The sequence below is a fragment of the Palaemon carinicauda genome, chromosome 14 (genome assembly GCF_036898095.1).
Source record: "Palaemon carinicauda isolate YSFRI2023 chromosome 14, ASM3689809v2, whole genome shotgun sequence".
NCBI lineage: Eukaryota > Metazoa > Arthropoda > Malacostraca > Decapoda > Palaemonidae > Palaemon > Palaemon carinicauda.
Window position 1 is genome coordinate 136,844,533 of NC_090738.1, and position 18,824 is coordinate 136,863,356.

The 18,824-nt window shown below is 34.9% G+C and overlaps 1 protein-coding gene across 1 annotated transcript; it reads right to left on the reverse strand.

Moving 5' to 3' along the window:
- Positions 1-1,147: 1,147 nt before the first annotated feature.
- On the reverse strand, positions 1,148-18,006 carry LOC137653802 (semaphorin 5c-like). Its single transcript, XM_068387459.1, has 15 exons — positions 17,789-18,006; positions 16,965-17,064; positions 15,095-15,301; positions 14,587-14,720; positions 13,872-14,041; positions 12,741-12,940; positions 11,875-12,129; positions 11,197-11,398; positions 10,386-10,599; positions 9,333-9,475; positions 8,108-8,297; positions 6,479-7,018; positions 6,052-6,219; positions 4,554-4,697; positions 1,148-2,465 (listed from the first exon to the last, which is right to left on the reverse strand). Exons 1-15 carry the CDS (start codon positions 17,934-17,936, stop codon positions 2,038-2,040), a joined length of 3,243 nt encoding a protein of 1,080 aa, XP_068243560.1. The 5' UTR covers positions 17,937-18,006; the 3' UTR covers positions 1,148-2,037.
- Between the last annotated feature and the right edge of the window lie 818 nt (positions 18,007-18,824).

An 18,824-nucleotide genomic window follows, 5' to 3' on the forward strand; every position in this document is an offset into this window, starting at 1 on the left:
CTGTCTGCTAATCAACCGAGGGTTAATTTCGCCAGGACTCAAGATGAGCTTGATGGCTCCCAGAAGGCCACATACCGAACCTATTCCTTTGCACGTAAATCTCCCGTGGTCGTCTAATTACGATGACTGCCTATTCTGTTGATTTCTCTGGCAAGATGGTAAACAGTTAACAGTCTATCTTGATGTTCTTTCCACCTTTTCTTCCGTCATCTTAATGGTTTTTATAGTATCTTCTCACCATTTTATTACCTTTATACATTTAACATGGCACAGTACAGTACTCTACTTTTTATAACATTATAATATTGCTGCAAAGATCATTTCTCACTTTGGCCCATATATCTATTTAACAGGCTGTCATATAATCTATCAAGATCATTAAGGTTCTCTAGCTGCTTCTAACAAATTATTAGTTCTCCTTGATTGTCTTTGGATTTTCTTGTTCATCTTCTTGTGAGAATGTCTTAATACCTTTGCTGGTAATTCTGTCTCTTGGTTTTCTGCTCTTCATAATCCTTCTCTTTATTCAGTAGGTTTCCATCTTTTTACCACACAGGAGAAAATTCTGTAGAAAGGATTGAGTTGCTATTAATCGAACAAGAGCTAGGGTTGGAAGGATTGGAGACAATCTTCATTACTGGGGGTCTCATTTCCTCTGCTGAGTGTCCATATAAGCATTCCGGGTAGCAAGGTTGGTAGCGTCGCGGACTTCTATTGCAGAGGTCCCGAGTTCGGTCCCCGCCAGGGACGCGAATACCGTGAGACCTTCTACCGGGGATTACTCCCAGGGTGGCGCCTGGGGGGGAGGTTAGAGGGGACTAGTGATAGTCCCTGCTGGCTAATGGTCGCCCGAGGAGAACGATGTAAATCATCTCAGTGGAGACCTAAAACCCGCAACTTTATCTTTAACAATAGACCACATAATTTGTGGGTGTGAACAGGGACCAATCTTTACAGATTTGGACCTCCATGAATGTAATCAGGCCACTAGGCAGTGGATGAAATGGTGACGCAATAAGATATGATGAGTAAGTTTTCCTCATTCAATACTTTTTCAACCTGAAATTCTTCATTTTCACCCTTCATGAATTTTGCTAATCTTAAAATATCTTAAAATATTAAGATAAGGCAAATGAATCAGTCACCATATCATTTCAATTTTATGAAAATTCAAAATATAAAAAAGTATAATAGTTTTTTCTGCGAACAATATGGCACATACAAATAAAAAAACCCTTAAAACTACCTTCAAGAAATGTATACAGCTGGGGTTATAAAAAAATTCCATGTCATTATATATATTCATGTCAGCAATGACTAGAACTGGAAGCAGTATTGCTATTTGTTCATAATTTTCACCGAAACAATGTGGCACCTTTGTCTTTCATTGTAGATTTGTTTATTTCGAATAAAAAAAAATCACAGACAAAATTCTCAAGAGTTAATTCCATCAAAATTCTTTCCTTTTTAAATGGCTATCCATTTACAGTACTGTACTGTATACTATGTACTCTATATTTCCAGTAGTATAGTGTGCACTCGACATAAAGTACATTCGACAAGTCTTTCATTTTCATTTCCGTTCACAAGACAGTTTCACTACTCCACATCTTGTGTTCTACACATTTTCAATGTGAAGTCTTTCAGATCATAATAAACACAAGACGTGTTTAAAGTTTCTCGCACGTTAAATGTTACGACAAATGTTTACGTTTTATACACGACACCACTTTCAAGTCCTTGTATCAGTTTTCACCGTTTCTCGTAATAAATATTAAAGTTTAATCATACGATTGATATGTGTTCCTTTCCCACACACTTCAGTATCCCGTAACATTATACGAACACATTCATAACGTAAAACGTATTAGTAACTGCCATATTGATTTATGGTTAGTTTCAACATTCGAATAAAAAACTATTTACATTTATCACATTTCATTAAGTATGAACACCAATAGGAGAAAGACAAGGCCTGTCTTTACAAGGCCATTAGCACCAGAATTGACTGTGATAGACTGGGCAGGTCAATCAATGCTAGAAATTAAAGATGGTGTCTGAGTCTAGGTCGGCTCTAAGGTGTCCGTTGCCATAGGACCCATGACTAGACCTCTTGATAGTGGCAGTATCAAACTCCTTTAAGGGTAGGGTGGTGATGGCCGACTTCAGAGTGCTCTTGATGCTCCCGTTTCTGATCGTGCTGCTCGGAGACTGTCCGGCTTTCCAGTCCGCCCCCGGTACGCTGACGTAGTGGTTGGGCTTAGCTGATATATAGTGGGGAGAGGAGGGCACCCTCCTGTGGCGACGTCTTACGAGTAAATGGAACGAGGCAAGAGCGCCCAGTATAGCACCTCCTATTAAGCAAGCCAGACAGGAACCTACTAGAGCCTGCACCGACACACCACCTTCGCCTCCGGATCCAGCTCCAGCATTCACGACAGATGCTTCTATAGCTGTGATTTCTTCTGCAAACAAAGATTGGCATGAATTAGAACAGCTTACACTGGTCATAAAATTCCACTTCAAACTCCATGCACTAAATCTTACTAGGAATCAATATACTGTATATTTCCTTTGATGTCTTGAAAGACATTATAAAGAAAATTGCTGTATAAAGATATGCTATTCTTCAGCAAAGAATTGTTTCTTCTTCATATCTGCGACAATTCACCATTTCATATAACTTTGGATAAGTTTTATTCATTTACTATTACAGTTCAGATGTGAAATTAACTGTCTAAACAGTTAATTCGTCAACAGAACAAATATCTGTAATGACAAAACATTTATTTACTCCATCATAATAAAATCTTTTATTTATTCTAACAATTTCTCTTTGCTATTTGTAAGTTAAACTTATTAAACTATAAACATTTCTAAGTATTTTCTTTAACGTTGTGATTCCTGTGGCTGTAAGTGGTATTTTAAGATGTAAGATTATTTAACATCCCTAGAGAAGAAGTAAAATTCATCTTACTTATCATTAAAATTAATATCAAGACTACTTCATAGTCTTGTTTCATAGTTTATCTGTTACTTATTTATCTTACTTTGTTATTTCTTTTAATTTGCTTAATTCTTTACCCGTTTCCTTTTCATGATAAGCTTCTTCCCATATTGGGTCCCTCTGGCTTGCAGTATTCTGGTTTCATCACTATATTATTATTGTTATTATTATTACTAGCCGAGCTACAACCCTAGTTGAAAAAGCAAGATGCTATAAGCCCAAGAGCTCCAATAGGGAAAAATAGACTAGTGAGGAAAGGAAATAAGGAAATAAATAAATGATAAGAATGAATTAACAATAAATCATTCTAAAAACAGTGACAACGTCAAAACAGATATGTCCTATATAAACTATAAAAAGACTCATGTCAGCCTGGTCAACATAAAAACATTTGCTGCAACTTTGAACTTTTGAAGTTCTACTGATTCAACTACCCGATTATGAAGATCATTCCACAACTTGGTAACCGCTGGAATAAAACTTCTAGAATTCTGTGTAGTATTGAGCCTAATCATGGAGAAGGCTTGTAATGATGATACTGTATAATACAGTATCATAATACACGTGAAACACTTTGTAAATTCTGTACACAAACATCATACAGTACAGTAGTACTGTATATGGAAGGTTCTCTCATAATTTGAGAGCATGCCCACCCTCGTTAGATCTACCATTTTATGAGCTAACACTGCCATTCTGAGTGAAGGTCTCGGTAACTGGTAAGGTAGCATCAACATGAGTTGGTTACCAAGAGGGGTACCAAAATTTCTTAAGGTTCGTTTTAGTTTTCGTTATAGTAACCACGAGAGAGAGAGGCTGGAGTTCCCGTTTTCTGTTCATACGGTCACGTGTCTCCCTTTCTCTCTCTCATTTATGTTAGTTATACCTAGTACGAGAGCTGGAGTTCCCGTTTTCTGTTCATAAAACCACGGGTTCTCTCTCTCTCTCTAGCATATTTTCTTCTAAAACTCAAGTTACGTGATTGTCATAGCCACTAATGCAGCCAGATTACCCCCAAAAACTGTGGAACATACCACATCAGATGCACCAAATATCCAAATACACTTGAGGCAGCGAGTTTTGCTTAGCCAGCTTAAAAGTGCTGTAAATAACCAAGGTGTCAATGATGGAGTTAAGGTAATTATGGGATAGGAAGAGGTACAGGAGAAATAGGAATGAAAAAAGGGGTTATGGGACATATGTTGCAAGTTCCCGTGAACCACACAGCCCACAGTAACCTACAAAAGCCCAGCACACATCAGCCAGGCTAACCCCAATCCTTTCGATTTATTGCTTACAATCTTGAAGCAAGTAGATATTTGTCTCTACACCCCAACCTCAGCCAACTTCAGAAAAACCATGTCATAGACATCAGCTCTGAAGGTATTACCCTATATTGAAACATAAGCACACTCATAAAGATTCAGTAGGGGTCTTAAATCAAGCTTTGAATTTAAAAATTTGGTGAAAATACTATCATTGTATTTATATCAGAGAGCCTCAATGGAGATGCCTACTTTTCTCCTATGTAGAGAACATAACTTACCATCTTCAGGATCACATGATTGCCTTTGAAGATTAAGTCCACGGCACTGACTTGGCTGGCTTGACATACAGTGGCGTTTCCTTTCCCGCTCTCCCCCAGGAGAGCATTCTGTCCACTCAGACCAAGTACCCCATCCTTCCTCTCCTGTAGAGTTGAATAAATCAAAATTAATTATCCAGAAATTACATAGGTAAGTTCACTGCAAATTTTGCTTACAGAGATAATAAATACAACATTTGACTTTTCTTCATCACATAAAACATCTTAACCCTTTTACCCCCAAAGGACGTACTGGTACGTTTCACAAAAGTCATCCCTTTACCCCCATGGACGTACCGTTACGTCCTTGCAAAAAAATGCTATAAAATCTTTTCATATTTCTGATATTTTTTTTAGAAAATTCAGGCATTTTCCAAGAGAATGAGACCAACCTGACCTCTCTATGACAAAAATTAAGGCTATTAGAGCAATTTGAAAAAAATATACAGCAAAATGTGCTGGGAAAAAAATAACCCCTTGGGGGTTAGGGGTTGGAAATTTCCAAATAGCCTGGGGGTAAAAGGGTTAATTGTAATATTTAATTACCAACATCTGATCTGGAATTATTAACGTGAAGTATTCTTGAATCTTTTAAATGCAAAAATGGAAACAAAGAACTATAGGCTAGCCTATGTTAGTGCTGTGCAGAACATTATAATATTTTCTATAGCTAAAAAAAATCAGCTTCAATATCATTCATTCTTTAAAAGCTGATTTTGTCATTCATTATTTAAAAGCTGACATATCTGTATAACTGTCTACTGGATTATAAAATGTGTGAGAGGGAAATGTCTGACTTAATTCTTATTCCGCAAAAGCTTGTTAGACTTAATGAAGGTTAATAGCAAGTAACCTTGAACTGTTCTGTACAGCGTGACATTTTCAGTACAATTGACGAGTTTCTTTCATTTTATAAACCCTGCTTGAGTGTATATCCTGCTTGCGTGTTGCATTTTACTTTTTTGCTGAAATGTTCAAACAGATTGGCACCTACACTGCATCAATTAATGTCTAAAATTTCCTTATTTACAATCTAAACACTGAAAGACATTAGGAAAAATCTGCATGCCTTTGACAACAATAAAATTTGTTCAACGCAAATGACTATGAATTATTGGTAAATACAATTTTACCTAGATAAAAATGACTGTTTTTATAAACTTTACTGTTAACTTGCTCACTGTTATTCTCCTAACTCTGTCCAAATCCAGAAATATGACTGTTGGAGCCCTTGTTCTTATAGCATCCTACTTTTCCAGCTAGGGTTGTAGCTTGGCTAGTAATATGACAAATTCGGAGATAATTTGTATTTTTCCTAACCATACAAACCTTAGCTATTTACATTTGGCTCAGAACCCAATGTAAATAGCGTGGTTTGTATTTCAGTTACAGAACAAACACCAATAATAACGATAATAATAATAAACTTATCTAAAACAGAAATGACAATGAAACTTACCTGGACATGCTCCTTCGTCGCATTGTTGCTGCATTGTATAAGACCCAATACAGTCCTCCGCATCGACAAATGGATTGTGCGCGGACACACATCGACGTGTCCTAGATTGCAATCCAGATCCGCAAGAGGATGAGCAAGAACTCCACTCGCTCCAACACGCCCACAATCCTGTTAAGGTCAGATTGAAAAGTACAGTTCTATTGATGTCTGGAAATCTTAAAAGTATAATGACCATTTGTGAATGCTATTTCATTTTAAAAAATGCTTGGAGCATTGAGCCAATTTCTATAATCAGTCTGCAGGGAATATCAATTATAACAATAACTTTGACAAATCTCTAAGTCCATCAAAACATATGCTACTTCAAACTTATAATGATGAACACTTTTAAAACAGCAAACAACACAAGCCCCTTAGAATTTCATACCTCGACAGGCATTCTCATTGCAAACTCTCTCTCGAAGAGAATTTCCACTGCAAGAACCGTCAACACAAGAGCGGTGCCGATACTGATGACCTCCTCCGCATGGTTTGTCACACTTGGTCCAATCGCTCCACTCGGACCAGCCTCCGCTCTCGTCAGTGTCAGAGGAGTGTGAACCATAGCAGTGGCCTTCACTTGAGCAAAATCTATCTTCCTGCTGCATGTTGCCCGTGCGAACTGGGTTATCCTTATCTCCGGTGGCTATGCACTCCATTCTGTATCGTCTCTGAACCTGCGATCCTCCGGATGCGTTCGCCCTGAGCCATGGAGTCCAGGAGGAAAGCTGGCGAGCTTCCGGACAGGGCCAGTTGCCACACGTTTCAACGTCCTCTTCACACCCTGAGCAGGGAGCCCCTCCATTTTTCGGGACGGGCCGGGTGCACGTGCGATGTCTGCGCCTGATGCCAGTACCGCAGGTGGCAGAACATCTTCCCCAGGACCCCCATTCACTCCATCCTCCATCCACAGGCAGCGCTGAATAAGCTTCAATAGGAAATGTTCAAGTTTAAAATTTCATTTATAAAACTGTAATTGCATACCAAATAGCAATATATAACATTGCAAGATATTTTCTCAATTCTAGTACAGTATCTTTGTATAAATATTCCAAGAAGATTATTATTATTATCATTAATAGCTAAGCCACAACCTAAGTTGGAAAAGCAGGATGCTATAAGCTCAAGGGCTCCAACAAGAAAAAGTAGCCCAGTGGCTATTTATTCTTAGCACTGAATTATGTTTTAGAAGACTAAAAAATTCTTGTCGAAGAACTGGTTATAACGGTAATCATAATTACTATATTAATAATATTGTCCAAAGTTTTTCTACATAGTAATAACTCTTGATCAATAATGTTGCAGATCTACAATATGTTACCAAAAAGATGATGCTGCAAAAACTATGCAACCATGAAAGAAGATTAATTCTCAAGATCTACTGTACTAAAATTAGACTTCCCTGATCCTATATACCATGACAGAATTAATCTTCAAGATCTACTGTACTAAAATTAGACTTGCCTGATCCTATAAACCATGAAAGAATTAATCTTCAAGATCTACTGTACTAAAATTAGACTTCCCTGATTCTATATACCATGACAGAATTAACCTTCAAGAGCTACTGTACTAAAATTAGACTTGCCTGATTCTATATGCCATGACAGAATTAACCTTCAAGATCTACTGTACTAAAATTAGACTTGCCTGATTCTATATGCCATGACAGAATTAACCTTCAAGATCTACTGTACTAAAATTAGACTTGCCTGATTCTATATACCATGACAGAATTTATCTTCAAGATCTACTGTACTAAAATTAGACTTCACTGATCCTATATACCATGGCAGACTTAATCTTCAAGATCTACTGTACTAAAATTAGACTTCCCTGATCCTATATACCATGGCAGACTTAATCTTCATGATCTACTGTACTAAAATTAGACTTCCCTCATCCTATATACCATAACAGAAATATCTTAAGTACAGTATTCAAATGTATTTACACGATATTTCATTCCTTGTACCAAAAAGTATTTGAAAATAAAAAAAAAAAGAGGGCAAATTACATGGGCAGTGAGCAAGCGAATGGCAGTAAATTTCCGTGCGTTCTTGTCCAACGCACACACGTCCTCCGTGACGAGGTTCTGGGTTGGAACATGTTCGTCGTCGAGTCTTGACGGCGATGCCACACGTCGCTGAGCATTGCGACCAGGAGGACCAGGCTGTCCAACCTCCATGTAGAGTGCAGTTGGAAACCTGAAAATTCATTTACCGTTTTTAGTTTAACATCAGAGGTAAATAAAAGTATTGTACTGTACTGTTCTGTGATTCAATTTTGGATTTGTCTTTAATGTATGTAACACTACCTTTTGTTCTAAAGAATCATACAGTCCCCAAAATTCATTTACTGTTTTTAATTTATCATCAGAGGTAAATAAAAGTACTGTACAGTATACTGTCCTGTGATTCAATTTGGGAATTGTCTTTGATGTATGTAACACTACTTTTTGGTCTAAAGAATCATATACAGTCTACAAAATTCATTCACTGTTTTTAATTTATCATCAGAGGTAAATAAAATTACAGTACTGTTCTGTGATTCCATTTGAGGTTTGTCTTTGATGTCATATTTCTTATGTCTTTCTGAAATATCTATTCTTTCTTTGATATTAATTTACATTACTAAAACACTGTACAGTTCTGTGATTAAAACATAATGCCTAAAATTATTGCAAAAGCATTGATTTCAAAATCACAAGTAGATTCTAGCATTTGGAAGTTGAGTCTACTGATATGAGCACATAGAATATATTTATTTTTGTAGAGTATTATTTCAATTACGTATGTTTTCACACTACTTTGTATCCCAGATAGAGAATCGAAGTAAGAAGTTGTTTGAATCATACATACATACATATACCAAGGCAACCCCCCCCTTTTTGGGGTGTAGCTGATATCAACAAATGAATCAAAATCAAAAAGGGGACCTCTACTCTCTACGTTCCTCCCAGCCTGACAAGGGACTCAACCGAGTTCAGTTTGAATAGTTTTTAATAATAATTACCCAGTTTTGTTTTGAGTGAACTTAAGAGACCTTTAGATATTCAAAATGTTTTTATATATTGTACTGTACATATAAAGCTGCTGTACAAGGTATATTGAAATATTCATAGAATAAATTCTGTTACGAAAACAATTAATCTAAAATTTCATGTCTATACCATGAAGTACATCGCATATTACGTCACAGTTCATACTGAATTACTTGAAACCAAAATCTAGAAATCCTACCTCAGTGCTCGAGCCAATGCAGTCGGAACCTCCGCGAGCAGGCCTTGGAGAGTCGCACACACGATGCCGGCACAAACAAGAATCGGTGCTGCCTTCCTTCTTGCACGTCGACCACGCTGACCAATGGCTCCAACCCCCGTCGACTGTGAGAAAAAAATGTAACTCTATTGTAGATCATCCTCTACTTTAGTTTGCTCTCATATCCATGAAGCTCTTTTTCTTGTCTTTTAGTGTTTCAACACGGAAAATTAATTGATCTAAATTCTTCACTACAAAAACCCTCACGTTGAGAGGGTGAACACCATAATGGGCCCCCTAGAAAACATTGTGACCCGCTCAGTAATCCCCCATTCTACTAACCATAGTAGTGGCTAAAAAGGCTATGAAAAGGCTATAAATAAGCTTAAAAGGCTATAAATAGGCTCAAAAGGCTATAAACCGCTAATAAGCCTACCATGAATATTTCGTGGAACTATTCCTTAAATGAAAAAGTGTACAATACTACAACTGTACCAAATTTGGTACATTTACCACCATTTGAACATTTTTTCCATTTACGGCTGCACTAATAGTGTGTTATTAATACTTACCCTTTCACTACCAGTGGTGATTGAAAAAAAAAAATTCTGATGTAGCAAAATTTATCAAGATCATAAAAACCCGAGCTTCTTGATATTTACAGGGAAGCTCTCATTAAGCCCTCTCCAATGAATATCAACTTGCTTTGGTTTAGGGGATTTTAAAAGATGTTTCCCTTTTTCAAATTTTGACTAAGGCACCAATGGCAGTGAAAGGGTTAGAGGCATAGAATCTATGGCACATCAATGTGTAAGATGTATCCTATGTGGGGCAATAGATAATCTCTAAAAATAAAATTATGATTACTGTACAAATAACTGAATACTCTACCTTTGAAAGTTTAGAAAAATAAATGGATAGATATAGAGTTGCCTATCTGATAAATTGCCATGGTTATCTGTTAACAAATAAACCACTTTACATAATTCAAAACTATATCAATTTATTACAGTTCTGTACTTCATAATACACTACCTGGATCAGAAGCTTTTGGACAATCAATGACTTCTTGGATCCATGAAGAAACAAACGGATTCTTCCCAGGTGGAGGTGAGCATTCGAGACGATTTGTATCCCAACCACAATAAGGGTCCTTTGCTGCTAGGCACGAGTGTTGAGTTTTGTACTGTCCGCAACGATGTACTGGTATACGTACCACTTCATTATTGGTTCCAACGTACAGCGAGCTCTGAAAGTGCGAACACAATTTGTTAATTTGTTCAGGTGATAAAACTTCGTAATCCCAAGAACAATATGGCTTTAACCCTTTTACCCCCATGAACGTACTGTACTGATACGTCCTTGGAAAAAAACTACTGTTCACATTTTTTTTACATATTTTTGATAACTTTAGGAGAAACTTCAGGCATTTTTTCAAAAGAATGAGACCAACCTGACCTCTCTCTGATGAAAATACAGGGTGTTGGAGCAATTTAAAAAATATATATTGCAATATGTGCTTGAAAAAAAAAAACACCTGGGGGTTAAGGGTTGGAAAGTTCCAAATAGCTTGGGGGTAAAAGGGTTAAAATATTTTTTCAAATAATATATATTAATGGGATTTTCCTGTTCATATAATATACTGTTATACACAGTACTGACTGCCCATTCCTTGCACCAATTCAATGAACTGTACATTACAAATGACATAACTTGTAATCTATCAAGACATTCTTTTTATATGATTAAAACTTCATCATAACTCCTTAGCTAGCAATCTCACAGACATGCTTTCCTTACAACTAAATTTTTTTTACTATTCCTAGGCTAACAATCTAATACCCACCGTATCTTTAAGGAATTTAAGCGTATGAATTGTGACAGAGGAATTGCTTGGAAATGGCGACAGGACCTCGAGCAGACAGCTGTTTTGACTGTTGGGAACCAAGCTCATCTTTCTTATTACTCCTCCGGCACCAGCGACAAAGACAACGTGGACACTTCCGCTTTGTCTCGTCACCACAACGTCTACGATGACATGTGTCAGTCTGCAATGGCCCATAAGAATCAATTAATCAACCAATTAAAGGTTGTCCATTCTGAAAACATTAATGAAAGGACAAGGCTGATAATCTGCGTCTTTGTATTCTTTGAGTGATTTTACAAATAATAAATAACAGTTACAGTACATATACAGTAGATAATGTTCTCCAACTTACTGAAGCACCAGAAAACTGAATTTTCTTGGACTACCTAAATAATATGCTTTGGTAACTAGAGCATTTCAAATATCTTAATGGATTTTACATGAAAAAGTCACTGCTATGCATTACAGTATTGCAAGTTTAGGAATATGACACAGTAGAAACAGTAAGGAAAGAACAAAAGTGAAACGAGAAGAAAATATTACATGTTTAAAGCAAATTATATAAACAAGGTATGATGTTAAAAAAGAAAATATAAAAGGACATTCTGAATGCACATAGACCTGTACTCAATGCCCCTCTGGCATCTAAATCCCTACCTTTCAGAATTCAGGAGGTACAAGGGAGCTGGACTCTGTGGTACAACAGGCTTGTCCATCAACTGGAATTTGTTGGCAGCTAGATCTGACTCTCTGCTGGGTAAGCCTGAATCCTGGCACTGAAAGTGTGTGTTGTCTGCGGTGACAGGTCCCCATATTGAAGAGGGAGACGGCTGGTATTTGAAAGGCCCGTAAAAGGAGGTGTTAACGGCACTCATGTTAAAGGCACACACAGCTGATCCAATGATGCCATTTCTGTGGAAGAGAAAAACTGAAATATCAAAATAGAGGTACGATACAACCAATATACCAATTGAATAATATGCAGGATGGTGTTTAAACATGAGTGGGAATCATAAACAGAAACAAGTAAACATGTAAATTTGTACATCTAGAAAATTTCAGTGGTATTCTTTTGAATTCAACTAACACACAGCATGTTTCAAAATCAACTACAGTTATTCATTCACAATACAGTAAAGTCAATATAAAAAGTATCCTTATCTGTCAAAATTTAGAAAAAAGGATTCTGACGTAGGAAAAATCTATTTTTGGGTGAGATAGCCATGTCATCATGATGGAAGTTCCTCATAAGGCAGCTTTCTACTTGGGATATTTCTGAACGTGATATACGAGAGAATTTTACCTGAAGAGGTATCGCAGAGTTATTACCTCATGAGCGAATATCCCGAGAGATATCGTGTATAAACCATGGACGTGTTTAAAACAAGCCACGGCTATCCTTCCCAAAATAAAGTTAACCTTGTCTCGAAGGATATGGGATAGGATTGGATACGTGGGCGAGAGAGCCGTTACAACTCCCGATCTCAGTGTGCTACAACTAACAAGTTTAAAAAAAAACTTACTCAGCTGTTAAGAATACACCATACAGCATCTGTTCCTGAGGGAGGTAGGCAATACTCTGCACGTGATCATAGAAGAATGGAAAGTCTCCAGGCGAGGAACAAATAAGACGGGCCTTCAGAAACGTTGTCCAGTTTTCTTTCAGAACCAACGTTCCTCCAACATCATTCTTGCAAACTCTGCCAATTCTAGAGTGGATATGCTGAAAAGGGAGTAAGAGATGGAAGGTTAAATTCGACTTATTTATGAAGTACACTTTTGGGGCATTAACATCCAATATTATTGTTATTATTACATGCTAAGCTACAACCCTAGTTGGAAAAGCAGGATGCTATAAGCCCAGGGGCTCCAACAGGGAAAAATAGCTCAGTGAGGAAAAGAAATAAGGAATAACTACAAAAGTTCAAGAACAACAATAAAATTAAAATAACGCTTTCATACAGTATATAAAATATAAAAACTTGAAAATAACAGGAGGATAAAAACTTCAAAATGACGAGACGGAGAGAAACAAGATAGAATCGTGTACCTGAGCGTATCCTCAAGAATCTTGGAAGAAAGAATGCATGAATGGAGGTAGACTAAAAGACTAAAAGGCTAAAAAGCAGGTGCAGTTAAAGGAGGGCGGGGGGGGGGGGGAGAACCTGCCATGACCCTCAAGTACAGGAATGCCTACAGTGAACTACGTGAGATACAATGACTCCCCTATTATTATCATTACTAGCCAAGCTATAACCCTAGCTGGAAAATCAAGATGCTATAAGCCCAAGGGCTCCAACAGGGAAAAATAGCCCAGTGAGGAAAGAAAATAAGGAAATAAATAAATGATGAGAACAAATTGACAATAAATCATTCTAAAAACAGTAACAACGTAAAAACAGATATGTCATATATAAACTATAAAAAGACTTAATGTCAGCCTGTTCAACATAAAAAAAACATTTGCTGCAACTTTGAACTTTTGAAGTTCTGATTCAACTACCCGATCATAATGTCATTCCACAACTTGGTCACAGCTGGAATAAAACTTCTAGAATACTGTGTAGTATTGAGCCTCATGATGGAGAAGGCCTGGCTATTAGAATTAACTGCCTAACCCTTTAAATGACTAATTAGTTTAAAAATGCTCTTACCTTCCCACAGTTGAGGTTTTCAATGGCGTTTTCCCTGAAGATCGTGTAGACGAAACCCGAAGATTCAAACGAAGTTATGAAGGTGGGTTCTGAAAGCCATTTGAGGTCCGACTGGGGTGTCCTGAGACGTTCTCCTGGTCCCAAGGACCTCATGAAGGCTGGGTCTCTACCTGGAAGACAAAATTATTTGTTTGTTATTGTTATCTTTATACCATTGTAAAATGAAATGTAATTGAAACAACAGCTGTATATTTCATTACATATATGAAATTTGAAATGTTTTAATTATTTGGCTGTATTAAAAAACATCATTCTACAATATTCAGATTATTAAATTATTCAGTACCACTTACTATTGTGTTCTTAAATCCAAAATCAAAAAATTCTAAAACAGTAATACTTTTGTAAATATCAAGATATGTCTCTAATAGTTAATTCTCTCATTACTGATGTCAGAATAATTTGTTTTTCATTAATTGGTAAACCCAAAGTTTTAATGTTTTTAGATTAATGTCTATCCATGATATTAAAAACACAATGTCACAAATATATTCATGGTGTTCATACATCTTTTCACTTGTAGATAGAGCAGTAAGGTAGTTGAAAAAAGCACAATATACATACAGTACACATGTATACAATATAAATAAACACAAATAATACATAAGTTCATGTATAACTATACAAACTCACATTTAGAAAACTTGATATTTACCTGAGAAATCTGTAGTGGTTCCAACATGCAAATTTCCTTCCAGTGTTAGAAGTGACGTCACACTGTGCTCGGGATCAAAAGGGCAGCGAGTGACTCCCTTCTCCCACGAATCAATGACGTTCACGTTGGATAACCTGCAGAAGAGAAGAGAGAAGGGGGAAGGGGGAAGGGGGAAAGGGTTGTTTAAATATTTTGGATACATATTGGAACTAAGTTTAATCTTATGCAATTAATTTGTATATTTCTTTTGCCAAAATGTCTTGATTTTCAAAGGCTAAACGCCTGAAATAATTAATGTCTTCAGGCCCTAGAGGTGTTTATTATTATTATTATTATTATTATTATTACTATTATTATTATTATTATTATTATTATAACTTGCTAAGCTACAACCCTAGTTGGAAAAGCAAAGATACTAAAAGCCTAGGGGCTCCAACGAGGAAAGTACGAGTTGAGGGCAACTCGCCCCTCTATTAACAAGAGTAAATATAACCAAAGGGCGCCTTACCTCCTCCAGGTGCAAAGAGGACTGAAGGAGTTCGTCCCGCAGACTAGGATGCGACTGTCGTGGCGATGCAACACCCTGACGAAGTTGTGACAGGCCTCTTGGCTCTGTCCCTTGAGGGTGCAGGTCTCCACCGTGGATTTGTTTGAGGACCAGTCCGAAGCCTCGAGGAGTTGGAGACCCACGAGACTCAGGCGGAAGATTCGATCCCTGAGGGCAGAAGGTGGAGCGTTTTATTATTATTATTATTATTATTATTATTATTATTATTATTATTATTATTAATCTTATAATTATTATTATTATTATTATTAATATAATTACTATTATTACTATTATTATCATCATAATCATCATAATTATTATTATTATTATTATTATTATTATTATTATTATTATTATTACTACTTGCTAAGCTACAACCCTAGTTGGAAAAGCAGAATGCTATAAACCAAAGTACTCCAACAAGGAAAATAGCCCATTGAGGAAAGGAAACAAGGAAAAGTAAAATATTCTAAGAGCAATAGCAACATTAAAATAGATATTTCATATATAAACTATAAAAATTTAACAAAGCAAGATGAAGAGAAACAAGACATTCGGTTACTTCGCAATACAGATGGATGTAATTTTTTCCTTATTTTTGTAATTTCATTCATGATTAGTTGTTTTTTATCATTTACATGTTTCATGTATCATAAATAACTATTTTGGATTTTAACCATTACATGTAAGCTACGCAATTGGTTTTGGAGTGGTTGTACTTCTATACATACATATACTTTTTTTTATCTTTCCCATTTTCAAAATTACATGATGCGTCCTAAATGACATTTTTTCTTCTAAAGATGCATAAATTAATATCTTTTATTTATATTAGATAACCATGATGGCTGTGTTAACAATTATATATTTAAAAGATCCAGTTGATGAGTTAATTAATTTGGAAATGCGGAAATTAATGAAAAAATTAAATCTAACGATTGAAGAAATATTTTTCTAAAGATGCATAAATTAATATCTTTCATTTATATTAGTTAACCATGATGGCTGTGTTAACAATTATATTTTCTATGAGATCCAGTTGAGGAGTTAATTAATTTGGAAATGAGGAAAAGAATGAAAAATAAAATCTAACGAATGAAGAGATATCTAATAAAAGATAAAAATAAAAATAAAATTGTTTGCAGATAAATACAAACTAATTGAAAATCACAGAAACGAAGAAAATTTGGTGTAGAATAAAAATCAATAAAAAAATAAACAAAATTTCTGTTGAATGAAGAAATTTCTGATTAAAATAATAAAAAAATAGCAATGAAAAAAAGTTGAAAAGAAATGTAAACTAATTATACCCCTAAAACGAAATGGAAGTACGTAAGTACAAAATAGGCCTATAACCAATTATTAACAAATAAAAGAATTCCGACGAATCAAGAAATTTTTGAAAAAAAAAAAAAAAAAAATAACAATAAAAAAAGTTGAAAAGAAATGTAAACTAATTGAAACCCCTAAAACGAAAAGGAAATAAGTATGTACAAAATAGGCCTAACAAACAATTAATGAAAAAACAAAAACAAAAAATTCTGACGAATGTAGAAATGTCTGATGAAAAAAATAAAAATTAACGATAAAACAAAGTTGAAAAGAAATGTAAACTAATTGAAACCCCTAAAACGAAATGGAAATACATATGTACAAAATAGGCCTAAAAACAACTAATGAAAAAACAAAAACAAAAAATTCTGACGAATGTAGAAATTTTTTGATAAATAAAAAAAAATAACAATAAAAAGTTTAAAGAAAATGTAAACTAATTGAAACCCCTAAAACAAAATGGAAATACTTATGTATAAAATAAAAATAGGCCTACCTTGCTCCAACCACAATTTGGTAATTAGTCGGGTCAAATAGCAGTTCGCTATAGCTCTTGACTCCGCTTAGACTGAACTTGTCTGTAGTGTCCAGAAGTTCTGAAAAGATGAAAAAAAGAATAATTAATTTTATTAATTGTCTGATTTTTTATTTTGAAGGTCAGAAGAACTGTTGGAATATTCATATAATTTTATTGATGTTAAAGATTGAGTTAAATGGGTTATATCAATGGAATGTAAATATAAAATAAATTAAATCATATATAGTTAAATTATGGTTTCATATTGATATACTCTGGTATATATATATATATATATATATATATATATATATATATATATATATATATATATATAAATATATATATAAATATATATATATATATATAAATGTAAATATATATATGTATATATATATATATATATATATATATATATATATATATATATATATATACATACACACACACAAACACACACATTATATATATATATATATATATATATATATATATATATATATATATATATATATATATATATACATACATAAAACAAGTTCAAATATCAAACCTACAATAACTCTTAATATCAAATTCCCTGAACCTGGGAATAAAAATAATAAAATACATCTACCAGAGCCTGGATTCGAACCCACCCCATCTGGGAATCATCACAGAATTGATACTTAACATATCACAGTACTCGCTTATGAACACATCACTATCAATGCAGTTACATATCACCATACTCATACTCATAAATTTACAATTCACTATCAATACTCTCACTGAAACATCACAATTAATTAAAGTTATCTCACCATTATAGCTGACATATCTGAAGAACCCTTGCTCGAAGTCTCCCTGCAGGGCCGAGCCACCTGGCGGCGAATCTAGGTGAGCGAAGGTGATCCCAAAGGCTAAGTATAATACGGAAAGAATCCAAGCTGGTCCATCTATCTTCGCCATTTTGATTCTTTAAAGGTTAATGTTTATATAGTCCTTATAAACCACGAAATATACCCTGTGCTATCTACGCCAATAGCTAATGTTTCGAAGACTAGAAATTGGGTTTTTAAATCATATTGGTGATTGGTTGTCTCTGAGTCAAGACATCAAGGTTCTTCTTCTCCTACTAACTTGTGATGATCTAATTCTGTTGTGGATTTGAGCTTCCAGGAGCTTCCAGAACTTTTCAATACATCAAGCTGCTGCTGTTTCTTCTTCTTCTGACTTGTGACGTCCTAATTCTATTGTGGATTTGAGCTTCAAGGAACTTCCAGGATTTTCCAGAGATTAAAGGCTGATGTTGTTGGCTAGTCCAAAAGGATGTGAATGCTTACAGGCAAGGTCTTCTGGATTTATTCCTGAAAAAGGAAAGATAATGATATAAATAAAGAGAAACAGGAATTATAACATTATAAGTAATAATAATAATAATAATAATAATAATAATAATAATAATAATAATAATAATAATAAACAAGCACAACAACAAAGCAGAATGCTACATTTCCAAAGGTCAATAGAGAAAAAATATCTTCATGGGTAATGAACAGACTTTAATAAAAAGCAATAAGAAAAAGCATCAAATAAAAAATAAATAAATAAATATATACCACAGAAATAACACATCAACATAAAAACCAGATGCATATCATCCCAAAAAGGGAAGTAAACTTGATTTTAAGTGGAAATAAAAGTTTAGTTTTTTACCTGAGAGGAAAGATGAATGAAAGAAGAATGAGGGCATTTAGCTAGCTAACCAAGGTAGGGAATAAAGAAAATTAAGTATAAGTAAGAGTTCAGTGTTTAGCCACAATCTTCTTTATATAAAGGTACATTTTTGTAATGTAT